This window comes from Garra rufa, chromosome 25 (genome assembly GCF_049309525.1).
Source record: "Garra rufa chromosome 25, GarRuf1.0, whole genome shotgun sequence".
Classification (NCBI taxonomy): Eukaryota; Metazoa; Chordata; class Actinopteri; order Cypriniformes; family Cyprinidae; genus Garra; species Garra rufa.
This window is the reverse complement of record NC_133385.1, coordinates 9,558,536-9,575,405: the sequence shown is the minus strand read 5'-3', so window position 1 is coordinate 9,575,405 and position 16,870 is coordinate 9,558,536. Positions and strand designations below refer to the sequence as shown.

The following is a 16,870-nucleotide window of genomic DNA, read 5'->3' as shown; positions in this document are numbered from 1 at the left end:
TGATACACAGCCACGTCCATCTGTCATGAGCACGAGTTTGGCATCAGCCACGTCACATGAGCACGCGCTCTAGCGTAGAATACGCAAACGCCGTAGGGGGAAATCAGTGAAAAGTCCCGGATGAGTTTGCGCAAACTAATGTAATCTTTTAGCTTTAAATCGGTTTAAACAATCAGGATACGCGCAAGTAATAACCATTTTGAATAGCCGCTATACACACAATCTCTGTGCTCTGTGTAAACAATGAGTGTCGTATACATGCAACAGATCGCTTCCGGCGTTTGCGTATTCTACGCCAGAAGCGCGTGCACATGTGACGTGACTGATGCCAAACTCGTGCTCAGGAGAGATGGACGTGGCTGTGTATCAAAGGTAAAAAATGATATAAATACTGTTCAGTTTCTCACAAAAACCGATCGTTTCGTGTCTTCAGACATCATTGTATCATCACGAGCCGCAGGGTGTAATTTGGATTTGTCTGTGCATGTTTTTGTTTACTTTTAAAGGTCTGGTGCCCATCCACTTCCATGATAAGGCTGGCAGACTGCACCGGTTTTCGTTAAAAATATTCGTTTGTGTTTTTCTGAAGAAACAAAGTAACCTACATCTTGGATGCATTGGGGGTAAGCAGATAAACATCAAATTTTCATTTTTGGGTGAACTATCCCTTTAAGGCTAAATAGAAATATTTTAAATGACAGAAGCTAATAAAAATGTCAAAAACAAAATTATTAAGACAAATTGAAACGAAAATGATGTAAAGCTAAATATTTAAACAAGCAAGCTCAAAAATGACAAAAACAATTCCTAAAATGAAATAAAAATGAATTAAAGCTAAATATAAATATTTTAAAAACAAGTTACTAAAACGGAAATGAAAATGAATTTCACCTAAATAGGAATATTTTTAAAAAACACAAGCTCATAAAATGACAAAAACAAAATTAATAAAACTGAAATAAAAATGAATTAAAGCTAAATAGTAATATAAAAAAGCTTATAAAAATGACAAAAATTATTACAACTAAAATTATTTTGGAAAGTGAAATAAAGCGGAAATGAAACATAAATAATAGATGGAAAAACTTCCCGAAAATTAGAAATGTTGCCTTGTCAACTAACTAAAATATGCTTTTGTTGAAGTACTAAAATGCCTAAAACTCAAATAATAAAAATAAAAATGAATTAAAGATAATCAAAAAGCTAATAAAAATGACAAAAACTAAATTACTATAAGGAAAAATTAAATGAAAATAAAGTGAAGCTAGTAATATTTAAAAAAAACAAAAGCTCATAAAAATTACAAACATATGCATATTCATATGCATTTTACATAATACGTATCATTATTTTAACAGATAGATTAACTATTTTCTTTTTAATTGGTTACCGATTCTTTAATTAATGCATCTGTTTTTTGGTTCTTGTCTATTTGTTGTTTAAACAATAATAATCAACATAAAATATTTCTAATTTCACTAGCTTTCAGCTAATGTGTATCAACACATTTTAGGACAGTTTGATAGAGCACTAATCTGACAAAGAGATGCTTTCTGTCTCTTTCCACAGGCAAACTGATGGGAATGAATGAAATCTCAGAGAAGTTGACACTGGGAGATAAATGTGTGAACGAACATGTCATCGTCGAGAGAGTCACAGCCACCGCCAACTTGAGCAGAGTACCATGCGGTTCAGATAAAGAGTGCAGGTAACACACACATAAAGACAGTGGCCCTGTCCCAAATAAATCACAAAATATTGCGTATACTGTCGTGTAGTAAACAGCCGGGACATACTAAGTACATACTAAGTGTGCCATTTGGGCCTTAAAGGTTGTATCAGTGATTTCAAGCCTGAAACATAAAGTGTCAAATTCAGCTGAGCTTTCTTCATGATCCACTCGCTGCCTGCCCCATAAATTGGCTGTAAAAAAAAAAACGCGTCTCTGTGGTCAGCATAGGGTCCGAGATATGCCAAAAAAACAATCGGTGCTACCAACGATTCCACAGCAAAACAAACAGTGTTCCAACCAATCACCGTCAGGGGGTTGGTGTTGTGGACTTTCGCTCTGCCTCCCTCACATCCCTGCACCAGTACGAAAGCCAATTTATGGGGCAGGCAGCGAGCGGATCATGAAGAAAGCTCAGCTGAGTTTGACACTTTATGTTTCAGGCTTGAAATCGCTGATACAACCTTTAAAGGAGTAGTTCACTTTCAGAACAAAAAGTTACAGATAATGTACTCACCCCCTTGTCATCCAAGATGTTCATGACTTTCTTTCTTCAGTCGTAAAGAAATTTCAGGATTTCTCTCCATATAATGGACTTCTATGGTGCCCCAGAGTTTGAACTTCCAAAATGCAGTTTAAATGCAGATTCAAAGGGCTCTAAATGACCCCAGCCGAGAAAGAAGGGTCTTATCTAGTGAAACGATCGGTTATTTTCTAAAAACATTTACAATTTATATACTTTTTAATCTCAAACGCTCATCTTGCCTAGACTGGAGTTGTTTTCGTCAACGATGACGATGACGAAATCATTTCGTTGACGCCACTTTTTTCCATGACGATAACGAGACGTTGACGAGATAAAATTGGCTCGTTGATGACTAAAAGATGACGAGACGTGTGTGAGTTTTCGTTGACGAGACGAGAATAGACGAAAATGTTAGTGGTCCGTCAGGCGTTTAAAATGCATGACATTTCTGCTTATTGTGCATGCCAATTAAAACCGAAAAATATCTGCCGCTATGGCAAGCCGTTTTAGCATTAAATACTCTTTGCCATACTACTATGGCAAGCCGTTTTAGCATTCCATCCTTGTTTGTCTTTTATGTTTTAAAACATTCCTTCATTATTGTAATTATTGGTAAAAAATAGTCGATCCGGAAGCTCACATTGTGTTGAACTATAGGTCTGCTATTTTCAGAACTTATAAGTGACACTACCCAACAGCAAAATACTTACTGACCTACATTAATTTGTTAAAAGACTACTTTTCCCCCTTTTTTTGACTAAAACTAGACTAAAACCTTCTTGACTTTTCGTCGACTAAAATTGGACTAAAACTATCACATATAGAAGTGACTAAAATTTGACTAAAACTAATAACCATTTTAGTCCAAAAGACTAAGACTAAGACTAAATCTAAGATGGTTGTCAAAAACAACACTGACTAGCTCTGCGTGAACTCTGTGTATTCCAGTTTAAGACAGTTAGGGTATGTCAAAAAACTCCCATATCATTATCTCCTCCAACTTCAATATTGTCCTACATCTCTGCAGAAGTACCGACCCAGTGTTTACAAAGTGAACGTGCAAATAAGATCAAACACCTTTTACAAAAAAAGGTAAAACAGTGATGATTGACGATTTAGAAAATGAGATGGGAGTTTTTTGACATACCCTAACTGTCTTGAACCAGAATACACAGTGTATACCCAGAGCTAGACAAGACGAGCATTACGAGGTTAAAAAGTATATAAATTGTAATTTTTTTAGAAAACACAAATTGTTTTGCTAGATAAGACCCTTCTTTCCTCGGCTGTGATCGTTTAGAGCTCTTTGAAGCTGTTGAAGTTTTGGAAGTTCAAACTCTGGGGGCACCATAGAAGTCCATTATATGGAGAGAAATCCTGAAATGTTTTCCTCAAAAAACATAATTTCTTTACGACTGAAGAAAGAAAGACATGAACATCTTGGATGGCAAGGGGCTGAATACAACTACTCCTTTAACTAGTTCCAGTATTAGTTATATTTTAAAAGAATTTGTATGTTCCTGTGTATTTTATGATTAAAGGGTTTATTTGAGTATGTTAAGCTCTTTCATTCTTTGCTTTTCTTCGCCTTGCTGTCTGTTTTTCTGGCCTGTGATCTTTTTGAAATCTCAGTACACCTCCTCCTCCTCCTTCCGCTCCTGTTTACAGATTCGCGGGTAAAACGGTCAGCAGCGGTTGTCTCGTGCTGGTCACCGTCACTACGAAGGACGGCGGCGGAGCCCAGCTGACAGTAAACTGCGAGAAGATGGTGATTGGCACGATGCTGGTTAAGGACATCCTGCAGGCCTTGTCGCAGTGATGGCGCCCCCTAGAGTCAACACCTTCCTACTGCTGCTTACTGCATCGATTCGCATCTCTGTGTAGATATTTCCCTCACGTGGACTGGCTTGTAGCATCAAAAATATACTTAGAACTGACGTCAGAACAGCGACGATAACATTCATGACCCCGTAATCAGGATGTTCCTCTTATGTTCTTCTGTTGAATGTTGCATGGAATCGAAGACAGTTAGTCAAGGTCGTCTTTACAACAAACTCACATGAAGTAATGCACAAACTTGCATTGATTTCAATTTAGAAGCTCTTTAGGATATACAGCATACATGGCCGACGGTTTTTGGACACCACAAGTCAGTAACCAGTTAATAAATCCATCTGCTCAGTGAAACGAGACTAAAAATCATCTGAGTGATTCGTTTTTCTGCCTTTGTGATCTTCCTAAAATCAATAGAAACTCTGTGCGGCTTATTTTTAGTGTTTATCTGTCTTACATCTGATGCCAGACCGCATCCCAATGACGACAGCAGACTTGTTTCCAAAAACTAGTTTTGAAACATGAACTTAGTTGAACTCTCTGGAACTTGTTCGTGTCAGTTTCATAACACAGATGCTTTCTGTTGGCTTCGGAAAATCAAAAGCTTCAAAACACATCAGTATGAATTCACTACCTTCACGTTGTAGCAACTTCGTCAAATCTCTCTCGACAGGAAATTTATGTCTTATCTGTATTTGCGAATGTGTAACTGCTGAATTTAGAACTATGGACTGGTGTATCACTCAACGTTCATCAGCTTCTTGTTCTCGTGAAGCTCTCGGATGAAAACTGTATCTCACAATCCGGCTATTTTAGATATTTTAATGCAATCTGGAGCCGTTTATCCTGGTGAAGATGCCGTTAGTAGTTAGTTTTAGACCTTTTTTTAGTTATGATGATGTGCTTGATGGCATAAACCAGATCTTCCTTCTCCCCTAGGTTGAAAATGAAATCCAGCTTCACTGACTCATCTCTGTGTGACTGTTGGAAATCATGTGTTGTTTGAATATTATATCTCTATTTATTATAAAGAGTTTTAAATGTCAATAAAAGAGAACGCACACTCAAATTAAGATGTCGTCTAATTTTGATGTGTTTATCCACCTTTTTCTTTAATATGGAAATGAGACTAAAGGTTTATTCACTGCTGGACAAAACGGCTAAAACTAGCCTAGGCTGGTTGGCTGGTTTTAGCTGGTTTAAGCTGGAAGTAACTTGTTTTAGCTGGCCAGGAAGTGGCCAAAACTCCTTTAAAACCAGGCTGTTTTTTTCAGCAGGGTTATCCGCTATAGGGAAATAACGAGAAGAATAATGACGTAAACAGTAAAACTGTAATTAAGATAATACATTAAAATAAAATGATAAGTCACACCAATCTGCATCAAAACAAGATGTTTTGTACAGCTAAAAATAGCTGGACACGGATGAAACCAGAAGCCAGACCCATAAAGTTGACAAATGGCTGTGCCCGCTCTTAGGGGAAGAAAAAGGTGGTTATCAGGGTCTAAAATTAATGAGGGCTTGTGAGATAAATGCCACGAAAATGAACAAAAGTGCCACATGTTTAAGACGAAGGGGTAAAAAAATGCCCCTTCACAAATGAACAATGTATTACAGCTGTCGCGATTAAAATGAAATGTATAATGAGATGTAAAATGAATCACGGAATTACATTTAAGACTCCTTCACAGTGCATCAGGCTGCTTTTGCGCTCTATGTGCAGCGTTGAGCCTTATAACCAATCAAACGCGTTTCTGTTGAATTTAAGAATGCATTGGCCAATCAGAGGCGCTTAGATTAGTGTTGAGAACATTAGTCAGCGCTGAAAACGCTGGAGCTGTTGTTGACCTCGCACCAATTACCTCATCATGAACAACACGGTGCACGATGTAAATAGATAATTTCGTAGCTTCAGTGATAATAACGGGAGTTTTTACATAACTAGTAACATAGGCTTTGAAGCCAGGATGTGATGTGCCCAAAACGAAACAAAAACGTTTTGTTTTCCTTATCGGTAAATAATCATTATTACAATAGTAATCTACTATAATGATTTTTGGTCATAATATTGCAGGCTCCTGTGAGCTTTTACATGTATAATTAAGATACAGTTTTAAACTATATTTTTAACATATTGATTAAAGTAATTGGGTCTATTTAAGTATTTGACATTACAGACAACATAGTATGGTGATCATAATAAGGTTTCTGACCTAAAGTTATATGGTATGCAAATAGGTATGCCGGGGCAAGTTGTCACACTTTATTCCAGTTGATTTATTCATAAAACGCATTTGTATATAAACGCATAACTTAACGTCTTATTCACTAAAGGTAATTGAATATGGTCCAGGGATATACGATATATAATTTACTGAACAAAAGTGACAACATGCACCAAAAGCAGTCGCAATTCTTTTTCTTTTCCTTTTTAAATTGTAAAAGTAATTGTATATTAAAATATTTCGAATGTTTATTTTAAAACCATGTGTAAAGTCAATACGTTTAAAACACATTTCCGTTACCGAAATATAAACCTCGTCACAATTTACCGTGTGACAACTAGCACCAGCCTATACTGTATATGGTCTGGGCGCGTGACCGTGCGCGTGACTTGCTAATGCTGTAGTCATACACCTGTTTAATCCGAAAATTACTGAAACGTGCTCTGGTTTGAGCCTGAGTTTGTTGTAAAGCTGCGTTGCACTCGTTTTAAGTCCAGCGGCCTGAACTGTTTTATAAAGTAAAAAATTGGTGTGTTTTGTCATTTTGAGCTGCGCGTAGACGCTCTAATGGATTTCTGGAGGGTAAGAGACAGTCTACGTGTGTGAAAGAGGGTCGTACACACGTTCAGTTTCCGTTTTTAATGGCGCGAATTCTACATCAGCACCAAACATTTGCAGTTTAGCTGCGTATGATGAAAACAGTGCAAACACAACGTACACAAATTGAGACAAGCAACAAAATGTAGTTTACCAAAGAATAAACAAGATGAAGGGAATTTTGGTATAAAATTAAAAAATTAAAGAATAGTAGTGTAGTTGCTGTCTAAATAGGGATCAAACTAGGTTTTAAGACACACTTCATGTGACAGTAGCCTAAGTGTAGTTTGCTAGCTTGTCTCAAAAGTGTTTTTTTGTAATTGTGAGGTAAATGCAGAGCCAGACATCCTACTGTATAGCAAGTTGAACAGAGGCCTGCTCAAAAAATCAAGTACAAGTAATGTTGGCCTTTAGTTAACTAGTTGCAAGTCAACTTATATGACAATTGTCTCAGATAATTTAGTGAATTTGTGCATGTGCAATGCTGTTTTAACAGAGAGAGGAAAAACACAGCAATGCTGGATATGGAGATCCTGGAGCTCACATGGTCTTTGGGCCGTTCACAGGAGGCAATCCACAAAACGTTTGGAAACACTTCCCAGGTGAGATCCACAAACAACACGCACACAGATAACTGAATGTGAACGTGACAGTGAAATAGAGCATAATTAACTTTCAGAACAAAAATTTACAGATAATGTACCCACCCCCTTGTCATCCAATATGTTCATGTCTTTCTTTCTTCAGTCGTAAGGAAATTATGTTTTTTGAGGAAAACATTTCAGGATTTCTCTTCATATAATGGACTTCTATATGGTGCTCCCGAGTTTGAACTTCCAGAATGCAGTTTAAATGCAGCTTCAAAGGGCTCTAAATGATCCCAGCCAAGGAAGAAAGGTCTTATCTAGCGAATCGATCTGTTATTTTCTAAAAACATTTACAATTTATATAATTTTAAATCTCTACACAGAGTACACACAGAGCTAGACAAGACAAACATTTGAGGTTAAAAAGTATATAAAATGTAATTTTTTTTTTAGAAAATAACCAATCTTTTTGCTGGATAAGACCCTTCTTTCCTCGGCTGTGATCGTTTAGAGCCCTTTGAAACAGCATTGTGGAAGTTCAAACTCGGGGCCACCATAAAAGTTTTGTCATAATTACAGCAGTAATACAGAAGATATTGTCTGTATGGAAGAGGGCACATTATTTTTTCTTAAAGAATGTGATAATAATAAATGTAAATGGCTTTTGAGCCGCAGATCAGAATATTAGAATGATTTCCTAAGGATCATGTGACTGGAGTAATGACGCTAAAAATTCAGCTTTGAAATCACAGGAATAAATTAGATTTTAAAATATATTCAAATAGAAAACAGTTGTTTCAAATAGTAAAAATATTTCAAAATTGTACTTCTTTTTGCTATACTTTGGATCAAATAAATGAAGAGACTTCTCTAAAAACATTAAAAATCTTGCTGTTCAAAAACGTATTTATATATGTGTGTGTATATATATATATATATATAATTTTACTACAATAATAGTTTGACATGGAAAAAAAGGGCAAAATCAGCTGTTAGTATGTTTTTCTTATTTTCTGTCACATGGTATGTCAGGTGATCTGTTAAAAAAACAAACATGGCAGATTTGACATTGCAAAAATCTGGAAACACCCTATCATGCTGCATACTTTTGCCCCAATCACGTTGCATACTTAGGACACGCCCCCATTATGTTGCTACTGTTGGGGAAAGTTACTTGAAAGTTACAATATTGCATTACTCCCTAAAAAGTAACTAATCGAGCTACTCAGTTACTTAGTTACTCGTTACTGTTTCTCATCTGGCCTGGGCTTGCTTGCTTATTTTTAATATAAAAAAGGATACTTTTGATTACACCTCCATCACGTTGCATATTTTCGGACACGCCCCCCTCATCACGTCCCATATTTTTGTACACGCCCCAGTAATGTTGTATACTTACTCGCTGTGACTGTGAACGCCCCTTTTGTCCGACACTAGGGTGTGTCTGGTACAGCCTGGGTTTAGCAGAGAGAGACGAGTGTGTGTGAAATCAAATGAGCTGAATCATAGTGATCACTGGAGCCCTGCCCCCTTCGGTCTGTCTCTCTGCTGAGTCAGGCCATGAACGGGAGACGGGCCAGAGAGACAGACAGTACACGTGATTCACACACACAGAGAGGGACGGGAGGTGGTGAGGCTGTTCTGGCAGACCGAGTGTGTGTGTGATGGAGTGAGCATGGCTTTAGCACTAGCAGCAGTGTGTGAGGTTTGAGCGGGCCGGTCACATGTTTAACAGGTCAGTGATGAACACACAGCAGTATGATGACCTCCACTGGACCCACGGCAGGTCGGTACAGGAAACCGGGTTCGGTTGTGAGTCTTTGTGCCTCTGTAACTCTCTCTCTCTCTCTGTCTCTGTCTCTCATAGATGGTTCGGGCACAGCCTGCTCTCCGCTGGTTAGCAGAATGCTGTTCGCTCCAGAGCAGCAGGATCCTCTGGCTGCCGTGCCCAGCGTTGATGAACTCAGTCTGGGCCTGCTGTCTCTGAGCTTCCCCTGCTGGAACCACCAGCCCTGGAGCCGCCCAGAGTCCCAGCGGGCAACCCAACCCTGCTCCCAAACGCCCGGTGAGTGAACCTGTGTGACCAGTGTACTGTTAAAATGCTGAATGACCGCTCCTATCTGTCTGTTCAAGTTAGTTTTTAGACTCTTTCTCAGTGTTTTTGTCTCGATTATTTTGAAATATACAGTAATATATAAATCAAATATTTACATAATTTTAATGTAAATGAAAAATAAAATATTTTATAATACAAATGAAAATATATAAACATCCCTTAAAAAATATACATTTTCTTGAGTAGTAAAATTTTGACTTGACTTCAGTCTTGAATATTGTTTATATTGATCACTTCTATGTACTTTTTTATTTTTAAATAATTTATACAGAATTATTTGTAATATAATGTAATATATTAGGGATGCACCGATACGTATCGGTCGATCATGCTTGCGCGTTTTGTCAGTAAAGCCGGTTCTGTAATCAGCGGTAAATGCCATCAGGTGCGTGATTTCACGTTGAGCCGTATATACTACTCACAGCCGTTGTTTACCGACGAGCTGCGCAAATCAATGTTCATTATCAGTGTGAATGTGCGCAGCTCGTCAGTGAACAACGGTTGTGTGTAATATATACGGCTCAACGTGAAATCACGCACCTGATGGCATTTACCGCTGATTACAGAACCGGCTTTACTGACAAAACGCGCAAGTGATCGGCCGATACGGATCGGTGCATCCCTATAATATATACTTTTATATTGTTTAAATGATTAGTATGTTTACAGTAAATTGCATTTTTTGATTTATTTAAATACTTATATATAATTATAATTAAAAAAAATATATAGACTTTTATAATCAAATATAGGTTTTGGTTTTATATTGTAAAATATAGTTACATTTAATACATATTCTATTTTTTTAATATGTATTAAAATTTTCCTTAAAGAAATATAGATTTTTATAATTAAACAGATTTCATATAGTTACAGTTCATATTATTTTATATAGTATGTATATTTACTGTATATTATTACTATATATAAATATAAATGTAATGTTATCTAATCTTGAATTTATTTTTGAAATTGTATATGTGTGTATGTATACACACACACACACACACACACACACATGAAAAAATATTTTTTTTAAATTTAAACAGGTTTCATATAGTTAAGTAATATGTATTAAAATATCTACATAATTTCAATATAAATATATAAATCAATATAAATTATTATAAAGATTTTTTATAATACAAATTAAAATATATAAGATAAAATATATAAACATCTCTTTAAAAAGATACATTTACTAGCAAAATTTTGTAAAAAAAAAAAAATCTTTGAATCTTTATTATATATATATATTTTATTTAATTTTAAAAATGTATATATTAAATTAAAAATATATACATTTTTAAAATTAAACAGGTTTCATATAGTTAAATATAGTTACTTTTTATATTGTTTATTTAACATGTGTTTGTATAAAATTTTATTTTTTTATTTTAAGTACTTAGTCAGTGTTGTTATATATATATATATATATATATATATATATATATATATATATATATATATATAATGTATAAAATATATATATAAAATGTTTTTGTTTTTGGTTCAGACCTTCCAGAACAATATTGATGGATTGTTCTGGAAGGTCTAAACTGTAGTGATGTCTCATATCTTGATTTCTCACTCATGACTAATCATTTTCACACTGTTCACCGAGGACAGAATGCTGGATTCATTAGCGTTGGCTTGCATTTCATTTTGACTTTCCCTTTAGCTTCCCTATCTCAGATTACAAGCGAAAATGAGTGTGTCCATTCTTGTTTTAAATGAAAGCCATGATGTGCCTAAGGTTTGTTCTGACCCAAATCCAGTAAAAGAGGGACACACACACACACACACACACACACACACACACAGAAACACACAGACCGAGCTTATTTCTGCTGTCTCATCCAGCTGTTTGCTCATTCATTCAGTCTTTTTGCAGGAATAGAGATAAAGTGTATGTTTGGACAGAATTTCATACAGACATTCACACATAATAATTCACATCACTGGTCCAGCCAGAAGTTGGCCGGATTGTAAAAAGTAGCTAATGCTCATACTCATATTTTATGTTTATACTTAAGGTCAAAAGTTTACACACACCTTGCAGAATCTGCAAAATGTTAATTATTTTACCAAAATAAGAGGGATCATACAAAATGCATGTTGTTTTTTTATTTAGTACTGACCTTATTTAGTACTGACCTCAACTGTATTTTTTATTTCATAAAGAATTTGTATCATTTATTGGTTTAAACAATCTTTGGATTGGTAAGATTAAAAAAATTACATTTATTTGATTACAGTAAACACAGGAATGTTGCGAAATATTTGTTCAATTTCAATGAACTCTTTTCTATTTTAATCTAATTTAAAAAGTAATTAATTCCTGCGATGCAAAACTGAATTTTCAGCATCATTACTCCAGTCCTCAGTGTCTCATGATCCTTCAGAAATCATAATAATATGTTGATTTGCTGCTCAAGAAACATTTTATGTCAATTTATATTATTTTCAGTGTCGTCAAAAGCCAAAAACTGTAAAACAGTTGTTCTGTCATTGAAAAGCTGTTCACATCCGATTAAATACACACTGATTCTCTCCTGCAGCGTTGGATCTCTTGGGTGCTTTGGAAGGTGGTGATTCAGGTCAGCAGCATGCTTTCCAGACTCATGAGTCTGCATCTGGAGATCCACTGGAGCACTTCTCCAGCCTAATGGCGGCACTCGAACCTCACTCTCTGCTGCCCTCAGGATCCAGCAGCCCTGTCAACTCCGAGAACAGTGCCATCTCATCAGGATCCGACCACCTAGTAAGCAAAATCATTCTGCTCTGATACGGAACCCAAAAGTGTACAGTGTAACCTTTCAAAGATTCTGTTTCCATAGTGACGGAGTTCAAAAAGTTACATTAAAGTTCTATCTGTATCTGTCTCTATTAGGTCTCTCTCAGAGTTTCTCCTCCGTTGCCTATGATGCTGCCTGGACTGCAGGCGGAGGGTGTGAAACTGGACACCGATGCCCATTTGGAGCAGAACCCGCTGAATGCCTTCACGAACACTCCCAGTGCTCGGGCTGAGGGGTCAATGGTTGGGTGCTGGTCAACAGGCCCCGTCTGGCCTGGCTGGGATGCTTTGGGCTTGAACAAACCCACGTTCTGCATTGAGAGAGAGGCAAAACTGCATAAACAAGCTGCAGGTACAGTGACATTAGCCACCTATGCTTAAAGGATTACTCCACGTCCAGAATATAATATTCCTGATAATTTACTCACCTCCATGTCATCCAAGATATTCATGTCTTTCTTTCTTGAAAGGGAAACATTTCAGGATTTTTCTCCATATTGTAAACTATAATAGTGGTCAATGGATTGAAGGTTAAAAATGCAGTTTCAGTGCAGCTTGAAAAGCCTCTAAACAATCCCAGCCGAGGAATAAGGGTCTTATCTAGCGAAACGATTGCTCATTTTCCTAAATAATATTAAATATTATTAATATTTCATAATATTGATACACTTTTTAACCACAAATGCTTGTCTTGTCTAGCTCTGCAATGCGCATGTGTACTCTGTGCACTCCAGTTTGAGACAGGGCGTCCTCCAACTTCAAAATCGCCCTACATCGCTGTTTTACCTTTTTTTGTAAAGGGCATCTGGTCTTCTTTGCACGTCCACTTTGTAAATACTGGGTTGGTACTTCTGTAGCGATGTAGGGTGATTTTGAAGTCGGAGGAGGAAATGAGATGGGATTTTTTCGACATACCCTAACTTTCTTGAACCGAGAGTACACATTTGCATTGCAGAGCTAGACAAGACGAGCATTTGAGGTTAAAAAGTATATAAATTGTACGTTTTTTAGAAAATAACCATTCGTTTCACTAGATAAGACCCTTATTCCTCGGCTGGGATTGTTTAGAGGCTTTTGAAGCTGCATTGAAACTGCATTTTTAACCTTCAATCAGTTCAGCACCATTAAAGTCCACTACATGGAGAAAAATTCTGGAATGTTTTCCTAAAAAAATGAATTTCCTTGCGACTGAAGAAAGAAAGACGTAAACATCTTGGATGACATGGGGATGAGTAAATTATCATGAAATTTATGTTTTGGAAGTGGAGTAATCGTTTAAAATTATACTTACGTTCAGAGAAAGCTCAGGGAAACTCAAAGCAGGTGTTTTGTGACACGTTTTTGACAGTTGAACTATTTTTAACTTGACATGCCATTTTATTTAAAAATAAAATGTGATGCTCAAAGTGTGAATGCAGATGGCTAGTTGTCAGTTTTCAGCATTTAACATTGTGAGTGTCATGTTCATAAGGTGCCATATCAAGTTTAAAGTGATAGTTCACCCAAAAATGAAAATCACACCATGATTTAGGAAAGGAAAGGAGGTGAAGTGAGGCCAAGTATGGTGACCCATACTAGGAATTTGTGCTCTGCATTTAACCCATCCAAGTGCACACACACAGTAGTGAACACACACACACCGTGAACACACACCCGGAGCAGTGGGCAGCCAATGCTGCGGCGCCCGGGGAGCAGTTGGGGGATCGGTGCCTTGCTCAAGGGACTCACCTCAGTCGTGGTATTGAGGGTGGAGAGAGTGCTGTACATTCACTCCCCCCACCTACAATCCCTGCCGGACCTGAGACTCGAACCTGCAACCTTTTGGGTTACAAGTCCGACTCTCTAACCATTAGGCCACGGCTGCCCCTAATTTACTCACCCTCAAGCCATCCTTTCTACTTTCAGATGAATCCAATCGGAGACATAGTAAAAAATGTCCTGTCTCTTCTAAGCTTTATAATGGGAGTGAATGGATGTTGAGATTTCGAACTCCAGTGAAGTGCATCCATCCATCATAAAAAGTATCCCACACGACTCCAAGTGGTGAAAAAAAGGCCTTTTGAAGCAAATCGATGCGTTTTTTGTAAGAAAAATATCCATATGCCACCCTCTTATGAGCGCGATAGTGACGACAGTTAGTTGAAGCTAGAGATTATGGTTTATTTAGTTTGAATATGAATATAATTTTTTACACAAATGCATTAGTTCACTTCAGAAGGCCTTTATGAAACCCCCCCCTCGGAGCATTTTTATGAAGGAAGGATGCGCTTTATTGGACTTCAGAATCACAACATCCATTCACTGCCATTATAAAGCTTGGAAGAGCATTTTTTAATGTAACTCCGATTGTATTAGTATGAAAGAATAAAGTCATATACACCTAGGATGGCTTGAGGATGAGTAAATCATGGGTCAGTTTTCATTTTTTTTTAGGTTGAGCTATCCATTTAGCACTATAAAGCCTACCATATCATATTTGATATGCAAATTTCTAAGCCCTCAGGGGTTAATTATTTTGTTGTCAATTATTCCTTACACAAGCTAACAGAACTGCATCTTACATTTTGGCCTTGAATATCAGCTATTGCACTAAATCACATATTTTTACTCAGGCCTCTGAATAAAAAAATATACTATATGGGCCATAAAAGCTTGATGTATCGAATATGATACTCAAAAATATTTTGTTAGACTGTTATTTGTCAGAGTTAAAAATGGATAAATATTAAATTAAACACGTATTAGTGTTTAATTTATTGTTTAATTTATTGTTTTAATTTAATTTATTGTTTTAATTTAATTTAGTGTTTAGTTTTGCGGCACTCTGTCTATATCTGTTATTAATATTGTTGTGATTTTATGACCGTTTCTCACAGCCGTAAATGAAGCCACTTACACCTGGGAAGGACGACTTCCTCCACGCCACTACAAAAACCCTGTTTACTCCTGTAAAGTGTTTCTGGGAGGAGTGCCGTGGGACATCACAGAGGGTGAGATGACTGACACTCGTGTAGGTTTTTATTTTATATTATGTTTCTGAACACAAGCAAGTTGTAAATAAAAACTTTTCTGTCTCTGTAGCAAGTCTGTTGAACACATTTAGTGTTTTTGGTCCATTGAAAGTCGAGTGGCCTGGTAAAGATGGCAAACATCCACGCTGTCCTCCGCAAGGTAACAGTGAAATTCAATACAATTAAACAATATCGCATACTAAATAGGCTTAGTGCAAAATGAACTGATATAGAAAGATATTTGTATGATGTATGATACATAGCTTTCTAGGGTCTCTATATGATTGACATTATCAACACTTTCCTGAATTTTGTAATGTAGACAGTGAAATTTTGTCATGTCTTCTGCCCCCTAGTGGATTATCAGTGCTTTTCAGGAACTAGAAGGTTTTTTAAATCATTTCCAGATTATCAGCATCTGTCACACATAATTTTGCTCGGAAATCTTAGCTGAATATGATAAAGTAACAGCAAGAATAACTTTTATATTATTACTGATATTTGAAAATGAATATTTAGCACATTTAAATCAGTGTAATTTTGTTGTTCTTCATATACCATTATAGTTTTCATCTCTTCATATTTTGAATGAACTTTTTTTTATAATTCTATGTGCTTTTTTTGGTTTTTGCTTAAATAATATTTTTATCATTATTATTTATTTAATAAGTTACACGTTAAGGTTAAAATTAAAATTTAATTTAATTTAAATTCGTTTAAATTTTTATTTAGTTTAGATAACAAACCCTACCTAAAATGCCTTTAATGATGACAATAAAAAATCATCAAACCATTTAATCATTCAATTTAAAAAAGTAAAAATGAGATTTTACTAAGATATATAATTGATTTTTAGTTTAACTAATATTTTATATGCATATATTTTAGACATGCAGACTGCTTTATAATTTTAATATGACATTTTATTTGCATAACAACATTTTACTTTTAACTATTTTTTATTATTCATAATAATGTAATGTATGCATATTTTGATATATTTATACATTTATATTTATAAGTTATAATAATAATATCTATTTTTATAGATATACAGTTTATTATATATATATATTATAAATGTAAATGTACAAATTACGAATTATGAATTATATATATATATATATATTTTTTTAAATGTTATATAAATATTGAAAATTATAATAATAATTTTTAATAATTATTAAATTATAAATATAAATGTACAAATGTCAATATATGCATAAATTGCATTATTATGAATTTATATATATATATATATATATATATATATATATATATATATATTATAAAAATAAATGTCAATTTATAAATAACATAAATTACATTATTATTAATTATATATATATATATATATATTAATAATATTATACTATATATTATATATTATACATTATTATATATATTATGGTTATTATTACTAATTATTATATTACAAATATAAATGTA

At 35.3% G+C, this 16,870-nt stretch overlaps 2 protein-coding genes across 8 annotated transcripts in view; both read left to right on the top strand.

Annotated features, from left to right (window-relative positions):
* The window catches only part of ap3b2 (adaptor related protein complex 3 subunit beta 2), a 78,278-nt gene extending 73,117 nt beyond the window's left edge, over nt 1-5,161 (top strand). For all 7 annotated transcript variants that reach the window (XM_073831790.1, XM_073831788.1, XM_073831789.1 and 4 more), the window contains 2 exons: nt 1,570-1,708; nt 3,924-5,161. In XM_073831790.1, the coding sequence (XP_073687891.1) occupies nt 1,570-1,708; nt 3,924-4,074 (290 nt within the window). In that variant the 3' untranslated portion in view covers nt 4,075-5,161. The remainder of the gene's footprint in view (nt 1-1,569; nt 1,709-3,923) is intronic.
* A 4,002-nt stretch (nt 5,162-9,163) lies between these two features.
* Nucleotides 9,164-16,870, top strand: part of cpeb1a (cytoplasmic polyadenylation element binding protein 1a) — a 13,892-nt gene continuing 6,185 nt past the window's right edge. The window contains 6 exon segments of the mRNA XM_073831742.1: nt 9,164-9,283; nt 9,365-9,562; nt 12,175-12,377; nt 12,507-12,762; nt 15,287-15,400; nt 15,492-15,581. Of these exon segments, the coding sequence (XP_073687843.1) occupies nt 9,256-9,283; nt 9,365-9,562; nt 12,175-12,377; nt 12,507-12,762; nt 15,287-15,400; nt 15,492-15,581 (889 nt within the window). The 5' untranslated portion in view covers nt 9,164-9,255.